This window comes from Neofelis nebulosa, chromosome 9 (assembly GCF_028018385.1).
Source record: "Neofelis nebulosa isolate mNeoNeb1 chromosome 9, mNeoNeb1.pri, whole genome shotgun sequence".
NCBI classification, from domain to species: Eukaryota; Metazoa; Chordata; class Mammalia; order Carnivora; family Felidae; genus Neofelis; species Neofelis nebulosa.
Genome location: NC_080790.1, coordinates 98,066,142 through 98,087,685, shown reverse-complemented (window position 1 = coordinate 98,087,685; position 21,544 = coordinate 98,066,142). Strand labels below are relative to the sequence as shown.

The 21,544-nt window shown below is 40.1% G+C and overlaps 1 protein-coding gene across 11 annotated transcripts in view; it reads right to left on the bottom strand.

Moving 5' to 3' along the window:
* Nucleotides 1-21,544, bottom strand: part of DZANK1 (double zinc ribbon and ankyrin repeat domains 1) — a 72,429-nt gene that overhangs the window by 41,507 nt on the left and 9,378 nt on the right. For 10 of the 11 annotated variants that reach the window (XM_058684786.1, XM_058684782.1, XM_058684789.1 and 7 more), the window contains 5 exons: nucleotides 15,154-15,268; nucleotides 13,636-13,753; nucleotides 12,474-12,598; nucleotides 8,292-8,377; nucleotides 861-978 (listed from right to left, as the gene is read on the bottom strand). In XM_058684786.1, coding sequence (XP_058540769.1) covers nucleotides 861-978; nucleotides 8,292-8,377; nucleotides 12,474-12,598; nucleotides 13,636-13,753; nucleotides 15,154-15,268 — 562 coding nt within the window. The remainder of the gene's footprint in view (nucleotides 1-860; nucleotides 979-8,291; nucleotides 8,378-12,473; nucleotides 12,599-13,635; nucleotides 13,754-15,153; nucleotides 15,269-21,544) is intronic. The other variant, XM_058684791.1, reaches the window with a different exon arrangement.

Here is a 21,544-nt window from a genome sequence, read left to right as displayed (position 1 = left end):
TATGTTATAGTAAATTAAATTAGCTTCTACAATAGTCTTGAGCAATGAATTAGAATAAATTATAAAAAGATACCTGTTTAGATTCTGACTCTTTGCTTGAAGATAGAACTTAATTCTAGAACTCAGCTTGACCCCACTGAATTAGTGGCTTTTTTCTTGTGACTATCTTTTTAAAAATGGTTATTTTTCAGTCCATATCACAGGTCCTTTTATTTCATTTTGTAAACCCTACTCCAAAAAACCCTAAAGTATCAAGTGAATAACAGATAATACATTTCAATGAAGGTTTTGATTGTTAGTAAACTGAGTATGTTTTCTAACTAACTATAAACTTATTAGTAGGTTAATACCAATTATTATCTACACTTAACAGCCAAAACTTTTTAACTGATCAATCTATAGCTTATACAAACAGCGTCTTTGGACAAAACGATATATCTTATAGATATACAGACTTGTAACAAATACCTCTCTCCATTTATTTCCAGAATGTATTTCCTTACTGTACCCAGGTCATGAACTGAAATATCACATGAGTGGGAAATACATATTTATCCATTCTTATTTATCATTGAAACAATAAGGCTTCAGTCTCCCTCTGAGCCTGTGCTTCTGTAAGGCCACCTGCACTGGCATTGCAAATAAGGTTTTTCATTCTTGAATGGAAACTAAGGCAACTTTTAAGGTTTTGGGGTTTTCCATCCTGAAGTAGGAGACTGGATAGTAAGGCATGAACCTGCCAGTAATTTTTTCAACAAATATTTATGCTTGTGGATCACGTGTCCCAGGTACAATGCTACTGCTGCTATTAAAGATCAGATAAACCAACGAAAGGCATTTTTAAAGATTCTGCTGCTCACCTGAGCTCCTTCTGGGGGTGGGAGACGACAGCCAAATATGGGCGGGACAGGAGAGCCGCATTCTTGACAGAAGCGAGCAAAGGGGTCAGATGGGCGGGGGGCCAGGCAGTGGGCACACCTACAACAAAATAGGTTCCTCATTGGCCACGTTCTGAGGGGTTCACATTTAGAAGTCAGGTGAAAATCTCACAGTGTTCAAACATTTTAGAAAATAAAAAGCAAAACAAAGAGCAGACCACTGTCAAAGGCTATGGACCAAGTTGAAGACAGGAGATGCTTCTCCAGTCATTTTATTACAAAGTGGCTTTCCACCTGGACCCACTGGTGCCCCTCACCTGGCCTGGCTACCTCACTTCCTGACAGTGGCAGAAGTTCAGCAGCAGCCTTGGTCCCACTTCAGACTCGTCCTATCACACAGGATCTGGCATGTGTGAGCCCCAGCAATTCCAGTAATGTCTACATTAATTATACTTTTCTGACTTGCTACATGACTTCTGAGTCCAGTCTAAGTGCCATGTCTTCTCACCAGGCACGCTGGAGGGCCACTTCTTGCCCAACGAAGATATACAAACGGCCAAGAAACACTGTTGTCATAAAAATGCTCAACATCACTTGTCATAAGGAAAATGCAAATCAAAACCACCATGAAATACCACTTTATATCTATTAGGATGACCATTAGAAAAATAGAAAATACAAGTATTGGTGAGGATGGTTAGAAATTGGAACCCTCGTGCATTTCCGGTAGAAAGTGAACTGATGTAACTGCTGTGGGAAGCAGTGTGGCAGTTCCTCAAAACATTGGACAAAGAATTACCATAAAATCAAAATTCTAGTCCTAGAAGAATTGAAATCAGGGACTCAGATACTTGTACCCCAATGTCCAAAGCAGCGTTATTCATAATAGTCAAAAGGTGGTAACAGCTCAAATGCCCATCAAGAGATGAGTGGATGAACAAATTCTGGTGTATACATAATAGACTGTTTTTCATCTTTAATATGGAATGAAATTCTGATACATACTACAACATGATAAACTTTGAAAATACTATACTAAGTAAAATAAGTCAGACACAAAAAAAACAAATATTGTCTGATTTCATTTACATAAGGTAACTAGAATAGGCAAATTCATAGACACAGAAAGGAGAACAGAGCTGGCCAGGGCCTGGAGGGATTGGGTAAAGGAGGTACTGCTTAATGGAACTGAGTTCTATTTAGAGTGACGAAAAAGTTCTGGAAATGGATAGTGGTGATGGTTACACACAACATTGTGAATGTACTTAATGCCACTGAATTGTACACTTAAAATTTGTTAAAATGAGGGTGCTCCTGGGTGGCTCAGTCAGTTAAGTAACCGACTCTTGATTTTGGCTCAGATCATGATCTCACAGTTCATGAAATCGAGACCCACATCAGGCTCTGTGCTGACAGCGTGGAGCCTGCCTGGGATTCTCTCTCTCCTTCTCTCTGCCCTTCCCCCGCTCACGTGCGCAAGCGCACATGCATGCGCTCTTTCTCTCTCTCAAAATAAATAAACATTTAAAAAATTGTTAAAATGGTAGATTTTATTTATGTATACTTTACCACAATAAAAGTATAAAGGGCCTCAAAAATTGATTATAGCAAATAAAAGTAATAATGTATTGTGGGGATCATATTTGTAGAAGTAAGATAAAGGACCACAATAGCACAAATGCTACTGTTACTCAGTTCCTGGAGGTATACTATCGTAAGGTTCTTATGCTATATATGAAGTGGCATAATGACACTTGAGGATAGACTGTGATGTGTTAAAAATATGTATTATAAATCCGAAAGCAGCCACTAAAAAAAAAAAGTTATAGCTAATAAGCTAACAAAGTGTATAAAATAAAATGGAATCATGAAACATACCCAATTAATCCAAAAGATGGCAGAAAAAAAGGAAAGAGCAACAGAGAACAGATAAGACAAACATAAAACAAATAGCATGATGGTTGATTTAAATTCAAACATATCAATAGTCAGAATAAATATACTCTTAACATCCCAATTAAAATGCAGATATTATGAGGTTTTTTAAAAAGCAAGACCTAACTAGATGCTGCTCAAAAAAAAAAAATTGTAGGGGTGCCTGGGTGGCTCAATCAGTTAAGCATCTGACTTTGGCTCAGGTCATAAGCTCGCAGTCCGTGAGTTCAAGTCCTCGCATTGGGCTCACTGCTGTCAGCGTGGAAGCTGTCAGCACAGAGCCTGCTTCGGATCCTCTGTCCCCCTCACTCTACCCCTCCCCTGCTTGCACTCACTCTCTCTCTCTCTCTCCCTCTCTCTCTCTCTCCCGCCTCTCTCTCTCATCCAGGCGCCCCTAAATAAACATTTTTTAAAACCTGTAAATAAGGAAAAACAAATAGGTTGTAAGTAAAAGGATAAAAAAAGATATACCATGCAAATACTAATCAGAAGAAAGCAGGAAGTGGCTACGTTGACATCAGGCAAAGTAGATTTCTGAGCAAAGAGTATCACCAGGGTTAAAGAAGTTTATTTCATGATTAAGAGAACCTAAGAATCCAAAAGGTTTACACATAATAATAAAGCTTCAAAGTATATGAAGCAAAATCTGATAGAAAGCATGGATAAGTAGATAAATTCATAATTATAGTCATAGATTTCTCAATCATTGACTAAGCAATAGACAGAAAACTCAGTGAAGGTAGAGAAGAGTTAAATAATAACATCAACCAATTTAACCTAATTCACATTTATAGAATACTCACTTTAGCAAAGTACACATCAAATAAACATGGAGCATTAACCAATCCCATCATACAATATATGCTCTCTGACCAAAAAAGGAATTAAATTTGAGATAAATACCAGACTATATAAGGAAAATCTCCACATATTTGGAAATGTAATAAAATACTTTCAAATAACCCATGGGTCAAAAAAGAAACCACCAGGATAGTTGTTAGAAAGGTTTATACTGAAACCAAATGAAAACACAACATACCAACATTAGGAGCTAAAGCAGTACTCAGGGAAATGCAGAATCCTAAAGGCCTATATTAGAAAGAAGAAAGGCTTCAAATAAAAGACTTCATTGCCTATATTAAAGAAATCAGAAAAAGAGGAGCAAATGAAACTCAAGGTTCACTTGAAAAGAAATAGATAAACCTAAACAGACTTATATCTGTCAAATAAATTGTGTAGTTTAAAATCTTCCTTAAAAGAAAACTCTGGACCCCAGTGCCTTCAGTGGTGTATCCTACAAACACCTAAGAAAGAAATAATACCAATTCTACACAAACTCAGAAAATTAAAAAAGAGAGACTACTTCCCAACTCATTTGATGAACCCAGCATTACCCTGACACTAAAATCAGACAGAAAGACACGGAAACTACAGACCAATATCCCTCATGCACATACATGCAAAAAATTCTTTATATTTTAGCAAATCAAATTAAACATTATATAAAATAGATAATACTTGAAGTGAGATTTAACTCAGGAATTCATGGTGGATTTAAACCTTAAAAATCAATCTTTGTAATTTACCACACTAACACAAAAAGAAAAATCACATGATCACTTTAATGGATGGAGAAAATGCTTTAGACAAAAATTTAACATCCAGTCCTGATTTAAAAACAAAACAAAACTTTCAGCAAGCTAGGAACAGGAGAAAATTTCCTCAGTCTGGAAGGGCAACAAAAAAATCTACAGCCGATATCACATTTAATATTGAGAAATGGAGTGTTTTCTCCCTAGGTTCAGGAATAAGGCAGAATAACCACTCTCATCACTTCTATTCCAAGTTTACTGGGATGTTCTGGCCAAAATAACAAGCCAAGAAAAAGAAAGAAAAGGGATCTGTATATGTTCCAGCTGCAGAGAGCAGACTGCTCTCAGCTTGCCCAGCACCCTAGAGGAGCGAAGAATATATGAATAAGGAATGTTATCATCCAGGTGGCTTTAGGATCCTGAGGAGTAGAGGGGGACAGCACTGAGGAGGTCTAGATGGATCTAATTTGTGTAGGAGTTCCCTGTAAATAAATTACTGGCCACCCAACCATTATAACCTAGTATGTAATGGCTGAATGAATATGTAATCAACTGCAGCGTAACTGAGGCATCTAAAGCTCTAGAACTAGTCAGGTGTACCCCCCACCCAATACCATTTCCTTCCCTCTAATCCTACCTGATATTAACAAAGCATTCATAATTCTAAGGATAATCTCTATTTTATTGTGCTCTTTTGTAACTTTTAAATAAATCAATTTATATAGAAAGAAAGAAAGAAAGAAAGAAAGAAAGAAAGAAAGAAAGAAAGAAAGAAAGAAAGAAAGAAAGAAAGAAAGAGGAAGGGAAGGAGGGAGGGAGGAAGGAAGGTATATCCATAAAGGAAATGAAGAAGTAAAACAATTGCCTTTATTTGCAGGTGACCTGATCACCTATGTAGATAATTCTATGGACTCTACCAAAAAAAGCTGAAAGAATAAATGAATTTATAAGAACACTACATAAAAATCAACTTTATATTCCAGCAATGAGTTATCAGAAATTTACATTTTAAAAGCAATACCATTTACAACAGCATCAAAAAACATGAAATACTCAGAAATCAATTTGACAGAAGATATGTAAAACCTGAGCAATGAAAACTACACAACACAGGGGCACCTGGGTGGCTCAGCTCGTTGAGCGTCCGACTTAGGCTCAGGTCATAATCTCATGGTCGTGAGTTTGAGCCCCACATCAGGCTCACCGTTGTCAACACAGAGCCCACTTTGGATCCTCTGTCCCCCTCTCTGTCTGCCCCTCCCCCACGTGTGCTCTTGTGCTCTCTCTCTCTCTCTCTCTCCAAAATAAATAAAACATTAAAAAAACCCACATATATAAGAAAAGAAAAAAGACAAGAAAAGAAACGTTAAAAAAAAAAGAAAATTACAAAACATAGTTGAAGGATGTTAAGAAAGCCCTAAAAAAACAGTAAGATACACCATTTTCCTGGACTTTAAAGACTCAAAATTGTTAATAACATCAATTTTTCTTAAATTAATATATAAATTAAATGCAATCCAAATCAAAACTCTAGCATACATTTTGTAGATGTTGAGAAGCTGATTTTAAAACTTATTTGAAAATGCAAAGTGCCTAGAATAACCGAAACATTTTTGTAAAAGAACACAGTTGGAGAATTCATAATACTTAGCTTCAAGATTTATTATAAAGCTATGGTAATCAAAGCAGTGTGGTAGTAAATATAAACAAACATCAGTGAATCAGAATACAGAGTCCATAAACAGATCCACACAAATATCAATTGGTTTTAAATATTTCAAATGTAATCAGTGAGGAAAGGACAACTGTTTTCAACAAATGGTGCTGGAATAAACTCACACCATAATCAAACATGGATCATGGACCTAAATAGCGATAAAACTTCTAGAAGAAAGCATAAATAAAATCTTGTAAGTGAAATATGTCATGGGTTTGAGAAAGACTTCTTAAATATGTCAAAATGAACATAAAGTATAAGAGAATAATAAATACACTGGATTTCATAAAAAATAAAAACAAGTGTTTCGGAAAAAAAAACTTTCTTAAGCAAATAACAAGCCAAAACTGGGAGAAAATATTTGTAAAACATATATTAACAAAAGAGAACATGTACAACTCAATAATGAGATATAGAACTCAATCTTTGAAAAGGGTAAAATGTTTGAACGGTCACTTTCCCAAAGAAGGTGTACCGATGGCAAGTAAGCACTTTTAAAGGCGCTCAAAATCATTAGTCACTAGGGAAATGCACATGAAATCCACAAACACCATCTCACTAGAATGGCTAAACATAAAAATTAAAGCATTGGTAAGGATGTAGAGAAAGTGGGATTCTCACACACCACTGGAGGGAATGTAAAATGGTGCACCTTCTTTGGAAAACAATTTGGCAGTTTCTTAAAATGTTAGACATATACCTATCATATGACCTGGCCATTTCATTCCAGGTATGTACCTAAGGGAAATGAACCTATTATGTGCATATGATGATTTATATACAAATTTTCCCAGCAGCTTTATCTGTAACAGTCCCAATCTGGAAACAACACAAATGTCCATCAATAGACAACTGAATAAACTGATTGTGATGCATCACATAACGGGATACGACTCAGCAGTCAAAAGAAATAAACATTTGAAACATGCAGCAACATGGGTGAATTTCAAAATAATTAGGAAAATGAAAGAAGCCTGGCAAAAAAGAGCACATACTGAATTATTCCACTTACAGACAGAACCAAATACAAACTAAGCTACAGTGATAAGAAGCAGATCAATAAGTTGCCTTAGGATAGGGAGGAGCATAAGGGAGAGACTTCCAAAGGGTACAGTGCAGGAAACTTTTAGAGGTGATGGACTTGTTCATCTTCTTGATTATGGTGGTAGTTTCAAGGTTATATGCATATGTCAATTGTACTGTTTCTTTTTGCAAAATGAGGAATTAAAAAAATGTTTTTTGAGTATAGTTGCCACACAATGTTAAATTAGTTTCAGTTGTACAACCTACTGATCCAACTTCTTTCTATGTTATACTATGCTCACCACAAGGATAGCTACCATCTGTCACCATGCAACACTATTACCATTGACTATATTCACTATGCTTTTATTCCTGCGACCTATTCATTCCATAACTAGAAGCCTGTATCTCCCACTCCTCTTTCCCCAATTTTGCCCATCCTTCTAACTCCCTCCCCTCTGGCAACCATCAGTTTGTTCTATGTATTTATAAGTCTGATTCTTTTCTTTGTTTATTCACTGGTTTGTTTTTTAGATTCTACATGTGAGTGAAATCATATAGTATTTGTCTTTCTCTGACTTATTTCACTTAGCATTATATTCTTTAGCTCCATCCACACTGTTGCAAATGGCAAGATCTCATTCTTTTTTATAGCTGAATAATATTCCATTGCATAAATATAATACATCTTCCCTATCCATTCGCCTATTGATGGACACGTAGGTTGCTTCCATATCTTGGCTATTGTACATAACACTGTGATATACATAGCGATCAACTGTACTTTTTAAAAAAGTGCAATTTTATTGTATATCAATACACTTTTAAAATTTGTAAAACTTTTGGGGCATCTGGGTGACTCAGTCAGTTAAGCATCTGACTTTGGCTCATGATCTCACAGTTTGAGGGTTCAGGTCCTGCTTTGGGCTCCGCACTGACAGTGTGGAGCCTGCTTGGGATTCTCTCTCTCCCTTTCCCTGTGCTCCTCCCCCACTCATGCTTTCTTTCTCTAAAAAAAAACATTTTGTAAAATGTAATGAAGGACAGTTGGGTGAGCAAACACTATTCTTATGTCTCATCCTTACATTTTTTTGACAATATGTCTCAGTAGGATTTAAGAAACAGTAAAGAAAATGTGATACTTACTTGAGAAAGTCTGTCTGTCTTTGAATTCTCATGATCTCTGTGCTTGTCAAACTCTTCTGGCCAGTTATGTGTGCAAAACTAGGGAACTACAATTAAGGATACATATAAAATCATGGTAAAAGCTATGGTATAGTAAAATTTCATTAAAAATTCATTCTAATGGGCTGTCTTATCATATCCAGTACCCATCTTTTAAAAACCATGACAGAAAAAACATTAAGTACTGATTACCCCAAGTACCTGACATTAAAAATATCAAAGTGCTATTACAATTAGGTATGTATATTTCATTAAAAACAAGAGTTTATAAGAAAAGATATCTGAATTAACCATCAGACAGACCAGAGTTTAGAATTTAAAAACCTAAGTTGACCTTCATTTTTCTCAAAAATCTTTGAGATCCTTAGGAAACTCAAAGTAGTCACCTAAAAGAACATATGCAGCAACTGTCTGTTGTTATCCAAAAACATTGAAATCATTTTGATATATTCTTATTTGAGCATTCACTTTGTAACAGGTACTGTGTTTGACACAGAAGGGGGGAAATATAAATATTACATGATACCTACCCTCCAGGACCTGAACTGGAATATACACAAAATACTGAAACACTGTAGGTTCAGTGTAGTATGTGTGTGTGTGTGTGTGTGTGTGTGTGTGTGTGTGTGTGTGTGTAGTCCCATGGGACCCTAGAGGACATAATCACACTTGCTCCAGGGGAGAAGGGCCTCCCAGGGTGCTAACATCTGAGCTGGGCCTGGGGTGTAAAGAAAGGTTCGTCAAATGGACACAAGGACAATGGGAATCCCAAGCAGAAGAAACCCATTTGCAAAGGCACAGTGGCAGGGCAGTCCTCAGCCTATCCCGGGGCTCAGCCGTTTGACATGGTTTGGAGGTCTGAGGGGCTGGAGGAGGAATGTGGAGGGGAGAAGCTATCACTTAAGGAGGGTCTGACACTACTAAAACGGCATCATGTGGCCACTATCTCCTTGACATTTCACAATGACCTTACAAGGTGGGTAGCATTTTCCCCATGTTTTAAATGTTTGTAAGTTTCTTTTGAAACTTAATTTAAATTTCAATAATTTCTTTTTTAATTTTTTTAACGTTTTATTTATTTTTGAGACAGACAGAGACAGAGCATGAACGGGGGAGGGGCAGAGAGAGAGGGAGACACAGAATCGGAAGCAGGCTCCAGGCTCTGAGCCATCAGCCCAGAGCCCGACGCGGTGCTCGAACTCAGGGACCACGGGATCTTGACCTGAGCTGAAGTCGGACGTTTAACCGACTGAGCCACCCAGGCGCCCCAAATTTCAGTAATTTCTTAATAATTTCAAACTTACAGAAGAAGTACAGGGAGAGTACAAATAACTCCTGCATACCCAGCTTGACCAGTTTTTCACATTAACATTTTGCCCGGTGCACTTCCCTTCTCTATCTCTCTCTGAACCATGTGAGAATGGACGGCAGTTACGATGCCCCTTTCCCCCTACATTCTTCAGTGTGCACATCCTAAGAACAATGATGTCCTCTCACGCAGCAATGTGATTATCAAAACCAGAAAAGTTAACAGCTACCCAATACTGTGATCTAACCCCCAGATCTTTACTCAAATGTCATTGTTTGTGCCAATGACGTCCTTCACAGGTATTTATTTATTTTTTTCCTGGTTTAGGATCCAGTCCCGTGTCACGCTTTGCATTTAGTGGTCATGTGTCTTTTGTCTCCTTTAATCTGGAATTGTTCCTCAGTCTGTCCTTACTTTTCATGACCTTGACATGTTTGAATTTAATTTGTAGAATCTCCTTCAATTTGGTTTTGTCTGATGTTTCCTCCTGATGGGATTCAGTCACGCATTTTGGCCCAAATATGAGAGAAATGATACTGTGTCCCATCTCAGTGCCTCACACAAAGAGGCACATATAATCCCCATTTTTGAGATGAAGATGCTGAGGCTCAGAAAGGTTGAGTCACTTGCTTGAGGTCGCATCAACAGAATGTGAACTGTCTCAGGTACCTCAGCCTATCTGACCCCGGTAGGGTCCCTATCTACCACGATACCTGCACGCAGAGCTTAGGAAGCTAGAACTTGTGCTGTAGGCAATAGGGAGTGGTCAGGGGTCTTGAGTTGCTTTCGTGTCAGGTCCAATGTGGCATAGACCAGGTGTCACAAAGTGGTGGTCTACTGGCTAAATCTCGCCTGCCGTTGAGTTCCATTTGACCCAGATATACTGGTCCACAGTGTTTCAAATTTTGATTTAATTGTTAATATTTACACATAAACAGGCAGGTTTCTGGCTTTTCTTGTAAAATCAAGATGTGGCAACACTGAGCCCATAGGCCTTCTTGTCAATAGTTGGCCAGAGCTGAGTAGAGATAACCCACTAACTGACTGGGGCATTCCACGTTGCTAGAGAACCCCCAACTCTTATGCCCCGAAACTGAAGCCTAGTGTAGGCTGTCATTTCTCTCCCACCCAGGCTGTACCATGCATTTACTCTGCTGTCTAGCCCCTGATGGCACCCCCAGGTCAGTGCTTAGTTCAGAGACATCTTGTCTTCCTGGTGGTTGCTGACATGTTATAATACCCACCAGTATCATTAATTCTGATGTTCGCTGAAGTATGGTTCAGATGGGATTCAGCTGGAATGTTGACAAGAGTCTCATACCAATAGGAATAAAAAGAGTGGAAGATAAATATTTCATGGTCCTTTTCTGGCCCCCTTGCTCCTCTGAATTCTAGTCAAAGTCCCCAAATGTGTCTCTAATGTTCCTATTTTTTTAGAGGATTCTAAATGTTGGAGTCTTCACAAATTGTCTTACTCTATCTTTTCCTTGTAACAACTCTATCTGCCCACCCACCATATTTCTTGGAGGGCCACAAAGCCCAGGCCGAGGACCACAGACCTACTAAGGCCTTCATGGAAACCTTAGTAAACAAAAGAACAACTATCCCTGCAATAGAAGATCACCCTTTCCCAGTCTTCTGGAAGAATGGTTCCTTGGTTACCAAATGGACTAATTTACACTAAACAACTGTGAGCAATGCTCACCACTGTAGCCATTATAGTGTATAATACTGATTTTTAGACAGAAAAATATCATTTTGAAGAATGAGTGGTGTATGACAAAATGCAATCATAACTGTTTTCAGAAGACAGTCTCACGTGACCATAACAATTTGTAATGTGTCCTGAAAGAGTTTCTGTTTTTAGGAGATTTTAAATGTTGGAATCTTCACATATTGTCTTACTCTATCTTTTCCTTAAAACAACTCTAGGTGGGCAAGGTAATCCAAATAGTCATACATAAAGAAAATCTCTCTCTCTTTCTCTCTCTCCCCCACAACTCAAAAATAAATAAACATTAAAAACAACTTTTTCTGAGGTTGGGTTCTTGGGACTGGTTTGAAGCCCCTCAGATGACTCTACTATACAGCCGTGTTGAGAACCACAGGGGTCTGTGCTCTGGCCCCAGCCTACCTTTCCCACCTCATCTCCTGCCTTGCTCACCATGCTCCATCCACACCAACCTCCTGGTACTCCCTCACTTTGCTATTGTTACTGCTTCCAAGATCTTTGCAGGGTTGGCTTCTGTTCATCTTGAATTCAAACATCAATTCAATTCCATTCAGAAGGTTCAATTCAAATTTAAGGAGGCCCTCTCTTGTCACCCCAAATTAGAACCACTCTTGTTCTTCCTCTGTGGTCATTCTCTATCCCACGGGTTTTCAAACTTCAGTATGCATCAGAAGAAGGACCAATTAAAACAGACACTGGGCCCAGCCTCGGAATCTCTGATTCAAAAGATCTGGGATGGGGCCCGAGCATCTGTATTTCTAATAAACTTCCACGTGACGCTGATGCTACTGGTATGTGGGGCCACATTTGAGAACCACTGCTCTATCCCATTACCCCCGCTTTATCTTTTTCATGACATTTGTCACTATTAAAAAATTTTTGTTTGATGACTTACATGTTTATTATCTGCCTACCCCCACCCCCAATACAATGTAAGCTCCCGAGTACAGGGGCCTTTCTTGTCCAACGCAGTATTCCCAGAACTGAAACGGTGCCTGGCACGTGGTGAGAAGGCTGGGGTACACTGTCTTAAAAGTATTTCATGAGAAGATTAAGAATATAGGAGGTATTTAGTACCATAAAGATTTTCTTTAGAAGTTACCTGAGACTGGCGGGTGGGTGGTCTAGAACCTGATTCTTCATGGTAAGGTGGGATTTCCAGTGGACTCTCTGAGAAACGAAGATCTTTCCATGTTTTAGAGTCAGTTCTTTCACCTACCTCAAAGTCTAAAATTATTTCAAAAAAATCATTCTGTGGACATCTGTAATTATATATGTAATCATGCAAATACATCTTTATAGTTGGAAACCTTCTAAGTGACCACTGTCATCATATCTTTAACTAGACGTAGCAAGTACATAAAGAAGCCTCCACTCAGTGAACTAGCACTAGGAAAGAAAAAATTAGCCTGGACTCAGAAAATCAAAATCTGCCCTGCTACATTCTACAACATTCCACATCAAGCTGAGAAAATAGACAAATCCAATGCCAACGTTAGCAGGAAACACTGTTTCTCCCAAAGACACACTGCAGCTGTAAAATGTCATACAGCCTCCCCCCTTTTTTGAGTGGCTATTGTTTCTTACTTGCTGAGAAACCTTGTGCTCTGAAACCAGAGATAATCAGAAACTTTGCTGATTGAAATCATATCAGCAAGAATGAAACCTCCGACTCTTGCCTGGAGGACGTAAGTCACTCGGACACAGAGAAGCAGCCTCAATTTCCAACCTTGGTGTAGAGCATCAGAGAAGGGTCTCTGAATACAACATTCCACATTTATTTTCATTTTCCAAGGTGAACAAAACCCTGGTTCCCTTTACAATACATATTTGATGGTGAGCACTTTACACCAGGCCCTGCTTTGCTTCAAGTTTGTCAAAATTCTGCTTCCCAAACTCCACCTGCCCCCCTAACCTTATAACTGTGTCTTTTCCTTTATTTGGTGAGATGCCCCATGGTTCCTCTGAGGTGTGGTATCCCTCGTTGCAATGGGTCGACAAATCTCACTTTGTTGGACTCCTTGATTATCCCTCTTGGTCTTTTTTTTATTTTAATATGAAATTTATTGTCAGAATGGTTTCCATACAACACCCAGTGCTCATCCCAACAGGTGCCCTCCTCAATGCTTAAACTGTTAGTGAGGACAGCACTAAGACTCAGATTATAGCTTACTTTTCTATTCCAGTATTTCTTATTCTAACCCTTCTTCACACAAGAAAACCAGCAGTGAACCTGTTTGGTGGTTTACAATTCTAAACCTTACCTTCGTCCTGCCATGTCATACTTGGAGACTTTCTAAGGTTAACGTTCCAACCCTGTTTATTTTCAGCATTCTTACATTTCTTCCGTAGTTTTGACCCAACAAACCCATTTTTCAATTCCTAGGAATGAAGAGATTTCATGTCAGTCACTTCATTACACCCATTTAGAATGTGAAAATTAAAAATTGCCAGGTGGAGACAGTGTCATGGTATGTACTTCTTGCTGGGAAGGGTTTACAGTAGTTTTTTTACATAGTAACCTCTGTTTTACTTTACTCTGAAAACACACAGCTTTGTATCTGGGCCCTTGGCTGGCAGCATGTCTGGTTGGTAGGGACCAGCAGTCAAACAGCCAGGAACAGCGGCCAACAGCAGGACATGAAGGCAGGATGTTACAATCATGGCAGTCTGGGGAATAACGAAGGGACCACCAGATCCAGGAAGTAAATAAAGGGTGGGGTCAGACCAAGATAGGACTTAAGTACAATACCTGCTCATACACAATCCTTATACTATTCTCCATGAACTTTCTTCTCCTGGATGCAGCCGGTTATGGCTTGTTCAAGCCTGAGCCCCTGCTGATGCATGTAGGCTCAGCCTCTGCTGGATGCCCCTGCCCACGGTAGATCTCTGATCTGATCACACTTGAACCCCACACTATACCTGCACCCACTGCTCTGCTCCCACAACCACCTCTATGGGCTCTGGTCCATACTTGGGCTGAAGGGACTCCCTCACAAACTTCCAGTCATCCCCATCAAGACCTCCATGACTGAGACTTGTTGGCTGGTTGCCTTACCATGGGTTAGCCCATCCTCTGTCTCTTGGATCTATCTCACCGATGCTCACAGCCCAGGGACTGAAGTTTCAAACATCCTTGTAGATAAGTCTAGTTCACTCTCTAAAGAGGTGAGGCTTTGGTCACAGATGGTTTCTACTAGTCTGATGTATCTGTTCAACAAATGTACACTCACTGCCTTCTCCTGCCCACCTCTATGGAAGGCAATGAGTATGGCAGTCATGCTCTCTGCCACCTTGGAATTTACGCCGCATGAAGAAGACAGACAACAAGCAAAGTAATCACATATTGAAAGCACTATACAGAAGGAGAAGGCCTGGATGCTAGGAGAGCAATGATAGCACACAACATACAGAGTCTAGTTTGGCTGCCATATATACAGGGGAGTCACAGAGCAATAAAGGATTACTGAAGACAGAAACTGATCACTTGGGATACCAGGCTAAAGGTTTCTGCTTTCATCAATAGGTAAGTGGGGAATCAATGAAGACACTGGAGCATGGGCCGTGATGCTGGGTAGGAATGTCTAATGTGCAGGATGAAACACGTGCAGGATGGAATGACCGACGGGTGGGAAATCACTCTGCAATGGCCACTACTGACCTCAATTATAAGGACATGTGAGCATAGGGTACGAAATGAAAAAGAAGATGGGATCGCTGAGAAAGGAGGAACCAAGAATGTGGTGACTATCTGAAAGGGCTACAGGTTCATTACTTGCCTGCTTTGAAGAATCTTTGAGAATATTTTCAACATTGTCTTCAGAAGACACTGCATTTGGTGGCTCATAGCCCACCTGAAACACCTTTGTTACCATGCCACTCTGTCTGCAGTCCCTGAAAATTATTCAAAATAGAAAGAGCCTCTGTGTCACACAAAGCTTCAAAGAAAAGATGGCTAACAATTAAGAGAACTCTATGAAGTTCCTTGGCCTCACTACTAAGGTTATTATGTTTTAAACTGGAAAAATCAAAGCACAACTTTTAAAGTCCTTCCTTACCCGGTTCTCAGTTAGATTATCTACTGCTATGTAACAAAGCACTCCAAAACATAGTGTCTTCACACACAAACTGGGTTAGCCAGGCCCAGCTGGGTAGCTCTCATTTGTTATCTCTCACATGGTCAGATAGATATCAGTTAGACTGGAGTGAACTGAAAGATTAGCTCAGCTGGATGTCTAAAATGCTTTCTTGGGGCACCTGGGTGGCTTAGTCGGTTGAGTGTCCGACTTCGGTTCATGTCATGATCTCGTGGTTCATGAGTTCAAGCCCCATGTCGGGCTCTGTGCTGACAGCTCAGAGCCTGGAGGCTGCTTCCAATTCTGTGTCTCCCTCACTCTCTGCCCCTCCCCCGCTTGTGCTTGCGCTCTCTCTCTCTCAAAAATAAACATTAAAAATTTTTTTAAATAAATAAATAAAATGCTTTTTTCCCTCATATTCAGAGACTGGGCTGGCATAACTGGAACAGCTGGGGGCTCGCCAGTCTTCTTTCTCAGCCTTGGTGTCTATCTGTCTCTGTTTCCCTCTCCCTCCCTCTTATGGTGGTTAGCTTAGGCTTCCTCACAGTATGGACGGCTCAGGGAAATCAGACATCCTTCATGGTGCCTGGCTTCACCCAGGGTTTATGTTCCAAGACACCATAGCAGAAACTGTAATACTTCTTTTTATCTAGACTTAACATCATTTCTGAAGCATTTTATTGGTCAAAAGTAAGTTGTAGGGCCAGCCCAGATTTAAGCAGAGGGGCTTTACTGGGAGGCATGGTTTATTGTGTTTTTGGAGTCCGCCACACTCACCATAAGATTTCATACCTTAAGCCTCAAACTATTCTAAAACAAAGAGTGGGGTTACCAATAAACCATTCCATGTGAGCCAAGAGAATTTTCCTTCCTCCAGCTGAAGGTAGCATCTGCTCTGGCAAGCTTAATTCCTTACATACCAGCAATTTTTCAATGTATTCATAACATTTCACCATTAATCTTGTTCCTCTTGGATACAATAGAAGTTCCATGAGAAAGCAATATAGAGGTGCCCATAACTAAAAACTGGTGGTGACTGCATCTCAGCACCAGCAGCTTGCCTAGACTTTTTTTTTCCATTTATTTTATTTTTATATTTTTAGAGAGAGCACATGCAAGGAGGGGAGAGGAACATAGGGGGTGCAGAGCCTGACACAGGCTTTTTCTCACAACTCTGGGATCATGACCCGAGCTAAAATCAAGAGGTAGACACTCATGGGCTGCCTGGGTGGCTCAGTCCATCAAGCATCCAACTTTGGCTCAAGTCATGATCTCGTGGTTTGTGAGTTCAGGCCCTGGGTCAGGCTCTATGCTGACAGCTCAGAGCCTGGAGCCTGCTTCAGATTCTGTCTCCCTCTCTGTCTGCCCCTCCCCCGCACTTGCTTGAGCTCGTGCGCCCTCTCTCAAAATAAATAAACATTAAAAAAAAAAAAGTTGGACATTCAAACAAATGAGCCACCCAGGTGCCCCTCTTAATTTTTAAAAACAACTTTATTGAGGTATAATTTACATGACATGAAACTCACCTATTTTAAGTATATAGTTTGAGAATATTTAGCAAATTTATACAATTGTGTGACCATTACCACAATCCAGTTTTAGAACACTTCTGTCACCCCACACCCCCAAAAATCCCTTATGCCTGTTTGAAGACACTCTTTGCTACCAACCCCTACCCCAGGCAACCACTGATCTGTATCTTATCCCTATAATTTTACCTTTTCCAGACATTTAAAATGAATTTCACCAGAGCACCTGGGTGGCTCAACTGGTTAAGCGTCCAACTCTTGGTTTGGGCTCGGTCATGATCTCAGTTTGTGTAGTCAAGCCCCACATCTGGCTCTGTGCTGGTAGCATGGAGACTGCTTGGGATACTTTCTCTTTTTCCCTCCCTCTCTCTGCCCCACCCCTGATCATGCTCTCTCTCTCTCTCTCTCTCTCTCTCTCAAAATACATAGTCATTTAAAAATTAAAAAAAATTTTTATTTTATTTTATTTTTTCAACGTTTTTTAATTTATTTTTGGGACAGAGAGAGACAGAGCATGAACGGGGGAGGGGCAGAGACAGAGGGAGACACAGAATCGGAAACAGGCTCCAGGCTCCGAGCCATCAGCCCAGAGCCTGACGCGGGGCTCGAACTCACGGACCGCGAGATCGTGACCTGGCTGAAGTCGGACGCTTAACCGACTGCGCCACCCAGGCGCCCCAAAAAAAATTTTAATTAAAAAAATGTCACCACACAAATATAGTCTTACATGTCTGGGCTCTTTTACTTTTCCATGTCCTAAAATGCTTTAAATTCTTTGATTAAGTAAATATTTGTAAACACATAAACATCAATTCCAAAACAGTTGAGAAATGTTAAACATTAAGCAATATACAAGTTTCAGGCTACATTTTTAGAAGAAAAGAATTATCAGAAATACATAATTCACGTCAATCACCACTATCTATCAGTGAGGGACAATACTGAAGAAATAATATGATCAATGGATACTTGCATGTTCATTGGCTGGAGCGATATACGGGTGGCTAAACTAAAACATGTTTTGTTTTGTTTTGTTTTGTTTTGTTCTTAATAACAAAACCAGTTTTACAGGTACAGAAATCTGGACGCAGATACAGATGATCTTTGCTTAACTCCTTCACTCCAACGTTCATTTCATCTAAATGTTCACTTTTGGCCTCAGGTCTGTCATCCAATATACATACAGTCATCCTCCTTGCTAGCATACTTCCCAGACACCACAAACATCTCCATTCAGGAATCGTTCAAAGCCTGGATAACTGCAGGGCTCCCTGAAATGTGTGCTTCTAGCCCTCACCCCATCACGCTGAGTAGAAGCCTGACTGCCCAGCCACTTGCTCTACTCCTGGAAGACATGGGTTGTTTCCACCATAGCCGGCACCTTCCATGGGGACCCAGCCAGGGTTCTCACCCATGGACTTTGTTCCCTCCAAAAGAAGCCCAGAAACTAGCTTCAATTGTCTGCTAAGTAGAAGGATTTCTTGACTGTATATCAAAAAAGGCTTAGGTTTGGGGTTGGAACTAGAAATCCTACTCAGCCCAAATCTCACTTGAATACACATAAATTTTTTCAAGGATTGAAATCAGAGGCCTTAAATATGGATCTTTAGGAGGAGTAATAGAAGGTACATTTGACAAAAATAAAATAAAATAAAAAGTTACATGTAGCTCTGTCCTCACAAAGATTATTACCCTCTCAATAAAACAACAGAATTACTTGGATGATTACAAGAGGTAAGAAGCTGAATCTGTAAGAATTCTGCAACTTGTCCAAGTCGGGTTTTCTCAATCTACTGAGAACTACTGAAACTTCAGGTTAGATAACTCTGTTGTAGGAGGCTGTCCTGTGCACAACATGGTTAGCAACATCCTTGATCTCCACCCATCAGATGCTACCAGCACACTCCCACTCCCAGATGTGGCAACCAAAAATATTTCCAGACATTACAAAATGTCCCCTTTGGGGCCCAATTATGCCCAACTGAGAATCTCTGGTTTAGGAACATGAAGGGGTTAAGTGGAAACCACTTACCCAGGCAGGCAGAGATTTTTCAAACACAGAAGCATGTCTTTTGAGTTGGGTCACACAACAGCAATCTGCTAGGCCTTTGTTAAGAATCTGAATAACAACAAACAACAATAACAGCTACTACATGTGCGATGCCAAGTGTATTGCCTCTGATCTTCATAATGGCTGTCAACTAAGTTTTATTAACTTCATTTAATAAATGGGGAAACTGAGAATCAGAAGGCCACATAACTTATTCAAGGTCAGACAAAGAGGAGCAAGAGAACTGGGATTAAAGTCCAGATCTGAAGGTCAACAACCTCCATCCTCTGTCCCACTGTCCAAACTACCTCTCTCGAAGCAGTGTTCTTCTTGCCTTTGTTGCTGCCTATGGAGATGACATCTGGATCTTTCCTCCACACGTTATATCCTGCACGGGGCTGCAGAGGGATGACCGTGACATGCCCTGGTAACCTGCTAATGAGTTTACTTTATTCCATTGCTGTAAAACTGGGATGTCCCTCATGGAAGAAAAATGGTTTTTCTTAGGGAACTCTGGCTCCCCCAACCACCTACCTTCAGTTCAAGACAACTTTTACCTCAGGGCAGCTCCATTTATCTTAACCGCCATATAAGGTAACTGACAAAGAAGGGAGAACCACCCAAGTTCATTCTCAAAACAATGATGATATCAAAGCGGGAATTTCCTGGCCATAAAGGTGGCTTTTAAAGAAGCAAAACAGATGTCAGAAAGTTTACAGACCCTGGACTAGACCATGATTATGCACCATTAAAACCTAAAACCTGGGGCACCTGGGTGGCTCAGTCAGTTAAGCATCTGTCTATTGATTATACAGCTCAGGTCACGATCTCACAGTTCCAGCCTCGTGTCAGGCTCTGTGCTGACAACGCAGAGCTTGCTTGGGATTCTCTCTCTCTCTCTCTCTCTCTCTCTCTCTCTGTCTCTCTCTCTCAGCCACTCCTCCTCCTCTGTCTCTAAATGAATAAATAAACTAAAAACCTAAAACCCACCCCTGCTTGCTGAAATGTCCCCAAGCTCCCAGCCCCTCCTGTTCACCTGTGTTCCTCATTGACCATGCTCTGATGTGAAAATTCAGGTATATATATAAGGACACATGAAGGCAAACACGTCCTTTTATTTCATTCTAGAATATTACACTTTAATAAAAATATATCTCATAGGCACCTGGGTGGCTCAGTGGTTGAGTGTCCAACTTCAGCTCAGGTCATGATCTCACGGTTCATGAGTTCAAGCCCTGGTTCGGGCTCTCTGCTGTCAGCACAGAGTCCACTTCGGATACTCTGTCCCCTTCTCTCTTTGCCCCTCTCCCTCTCAAAAATAAAATTAACATTGAATATATATATATATATATATATATAAATACATATATAAATATCTATATATATTTCAGGGACACCTGGGTGGCTCAGTCAGTTAGGCCTCCAACTTTGGCTCAAGTCATGATTTCATGGTTTGTGAATTCAAGCCCTACATTGGGCTCTCTTCTGTCAGTGCAGAACCCGCCTCAGACCCTCAGTCTCCCCCCCCACCCCTCCCCCACTTGTACACACTCTCTCTCCCTGTCAAAAATAAATAAGCATTAAATACATACATATATATATATATATATATATATATATATATATACATCATATATACATATCATATATGTAAAACCCTGGTTTGTGAGCATAATTCATTCTGGAAACATGCTTGTAGTCCAAAGCACTTGTATATCAAAGCAAGTTTCAAGAACCATTGGCTCAGTTGTGATCATGTGACATTCGGCATCACATACTATTCGTATTGCAAGACATCACTCATTTATCAAGTTAAAATTTAGTAGAAATGTTTGCTCATTTTGTGGAACACTCGCAGAACAAGTTACTCACAATCCAAGGTTTTACTGTATTTCGAAAAAGTTGTATTGGTCAAATCTCTCTAAATGGAAACATTTTGCCCCCATTAATGTGTCAGTTGCCACCTTTGGTTGCATATTAGAATCATCAGGAAACTTTAAAAATACTGATGCCTGGGTCTCACCCCCAAGAGATTGTTGTTTAGTTGGTCTGGAGTGTGTGACCTGGGCACAGAGATTCTGCAAGGCTCCCTGGGTGACTGATGGCAACCTGTGGTAGACTGTCACAATAACAGTCCAAGACATTATGACTTATCTATCTGCACCGTGGTGCCCTGGTGCCCTTGTAGAATCCCCTCACACATTGACTTTGAGTGTTGCCACATGACTTACTTTGGTCAATGAAACATTAACAAATATGACACAAGCAGAGACTAGAAAAACATCTGCACATTAGGGCTTGCCGTTTCTCTTACAGCTTTTGGAACTGAGTGAAAAAAAAAAACTCAGGTTACCCAACTGGAGACACAAGGCTCAGCCAACGACTTGCATCAACCACCAGAAACGTGACTCAAACTTTCTTAGACTAGCGGGCTCAAGGTGAGACCAAAATTACTGCTGCCATGTCAGTGACCTCAGGCAAGGCCAGCAGAACAACTACCCGGATGCATGCACAC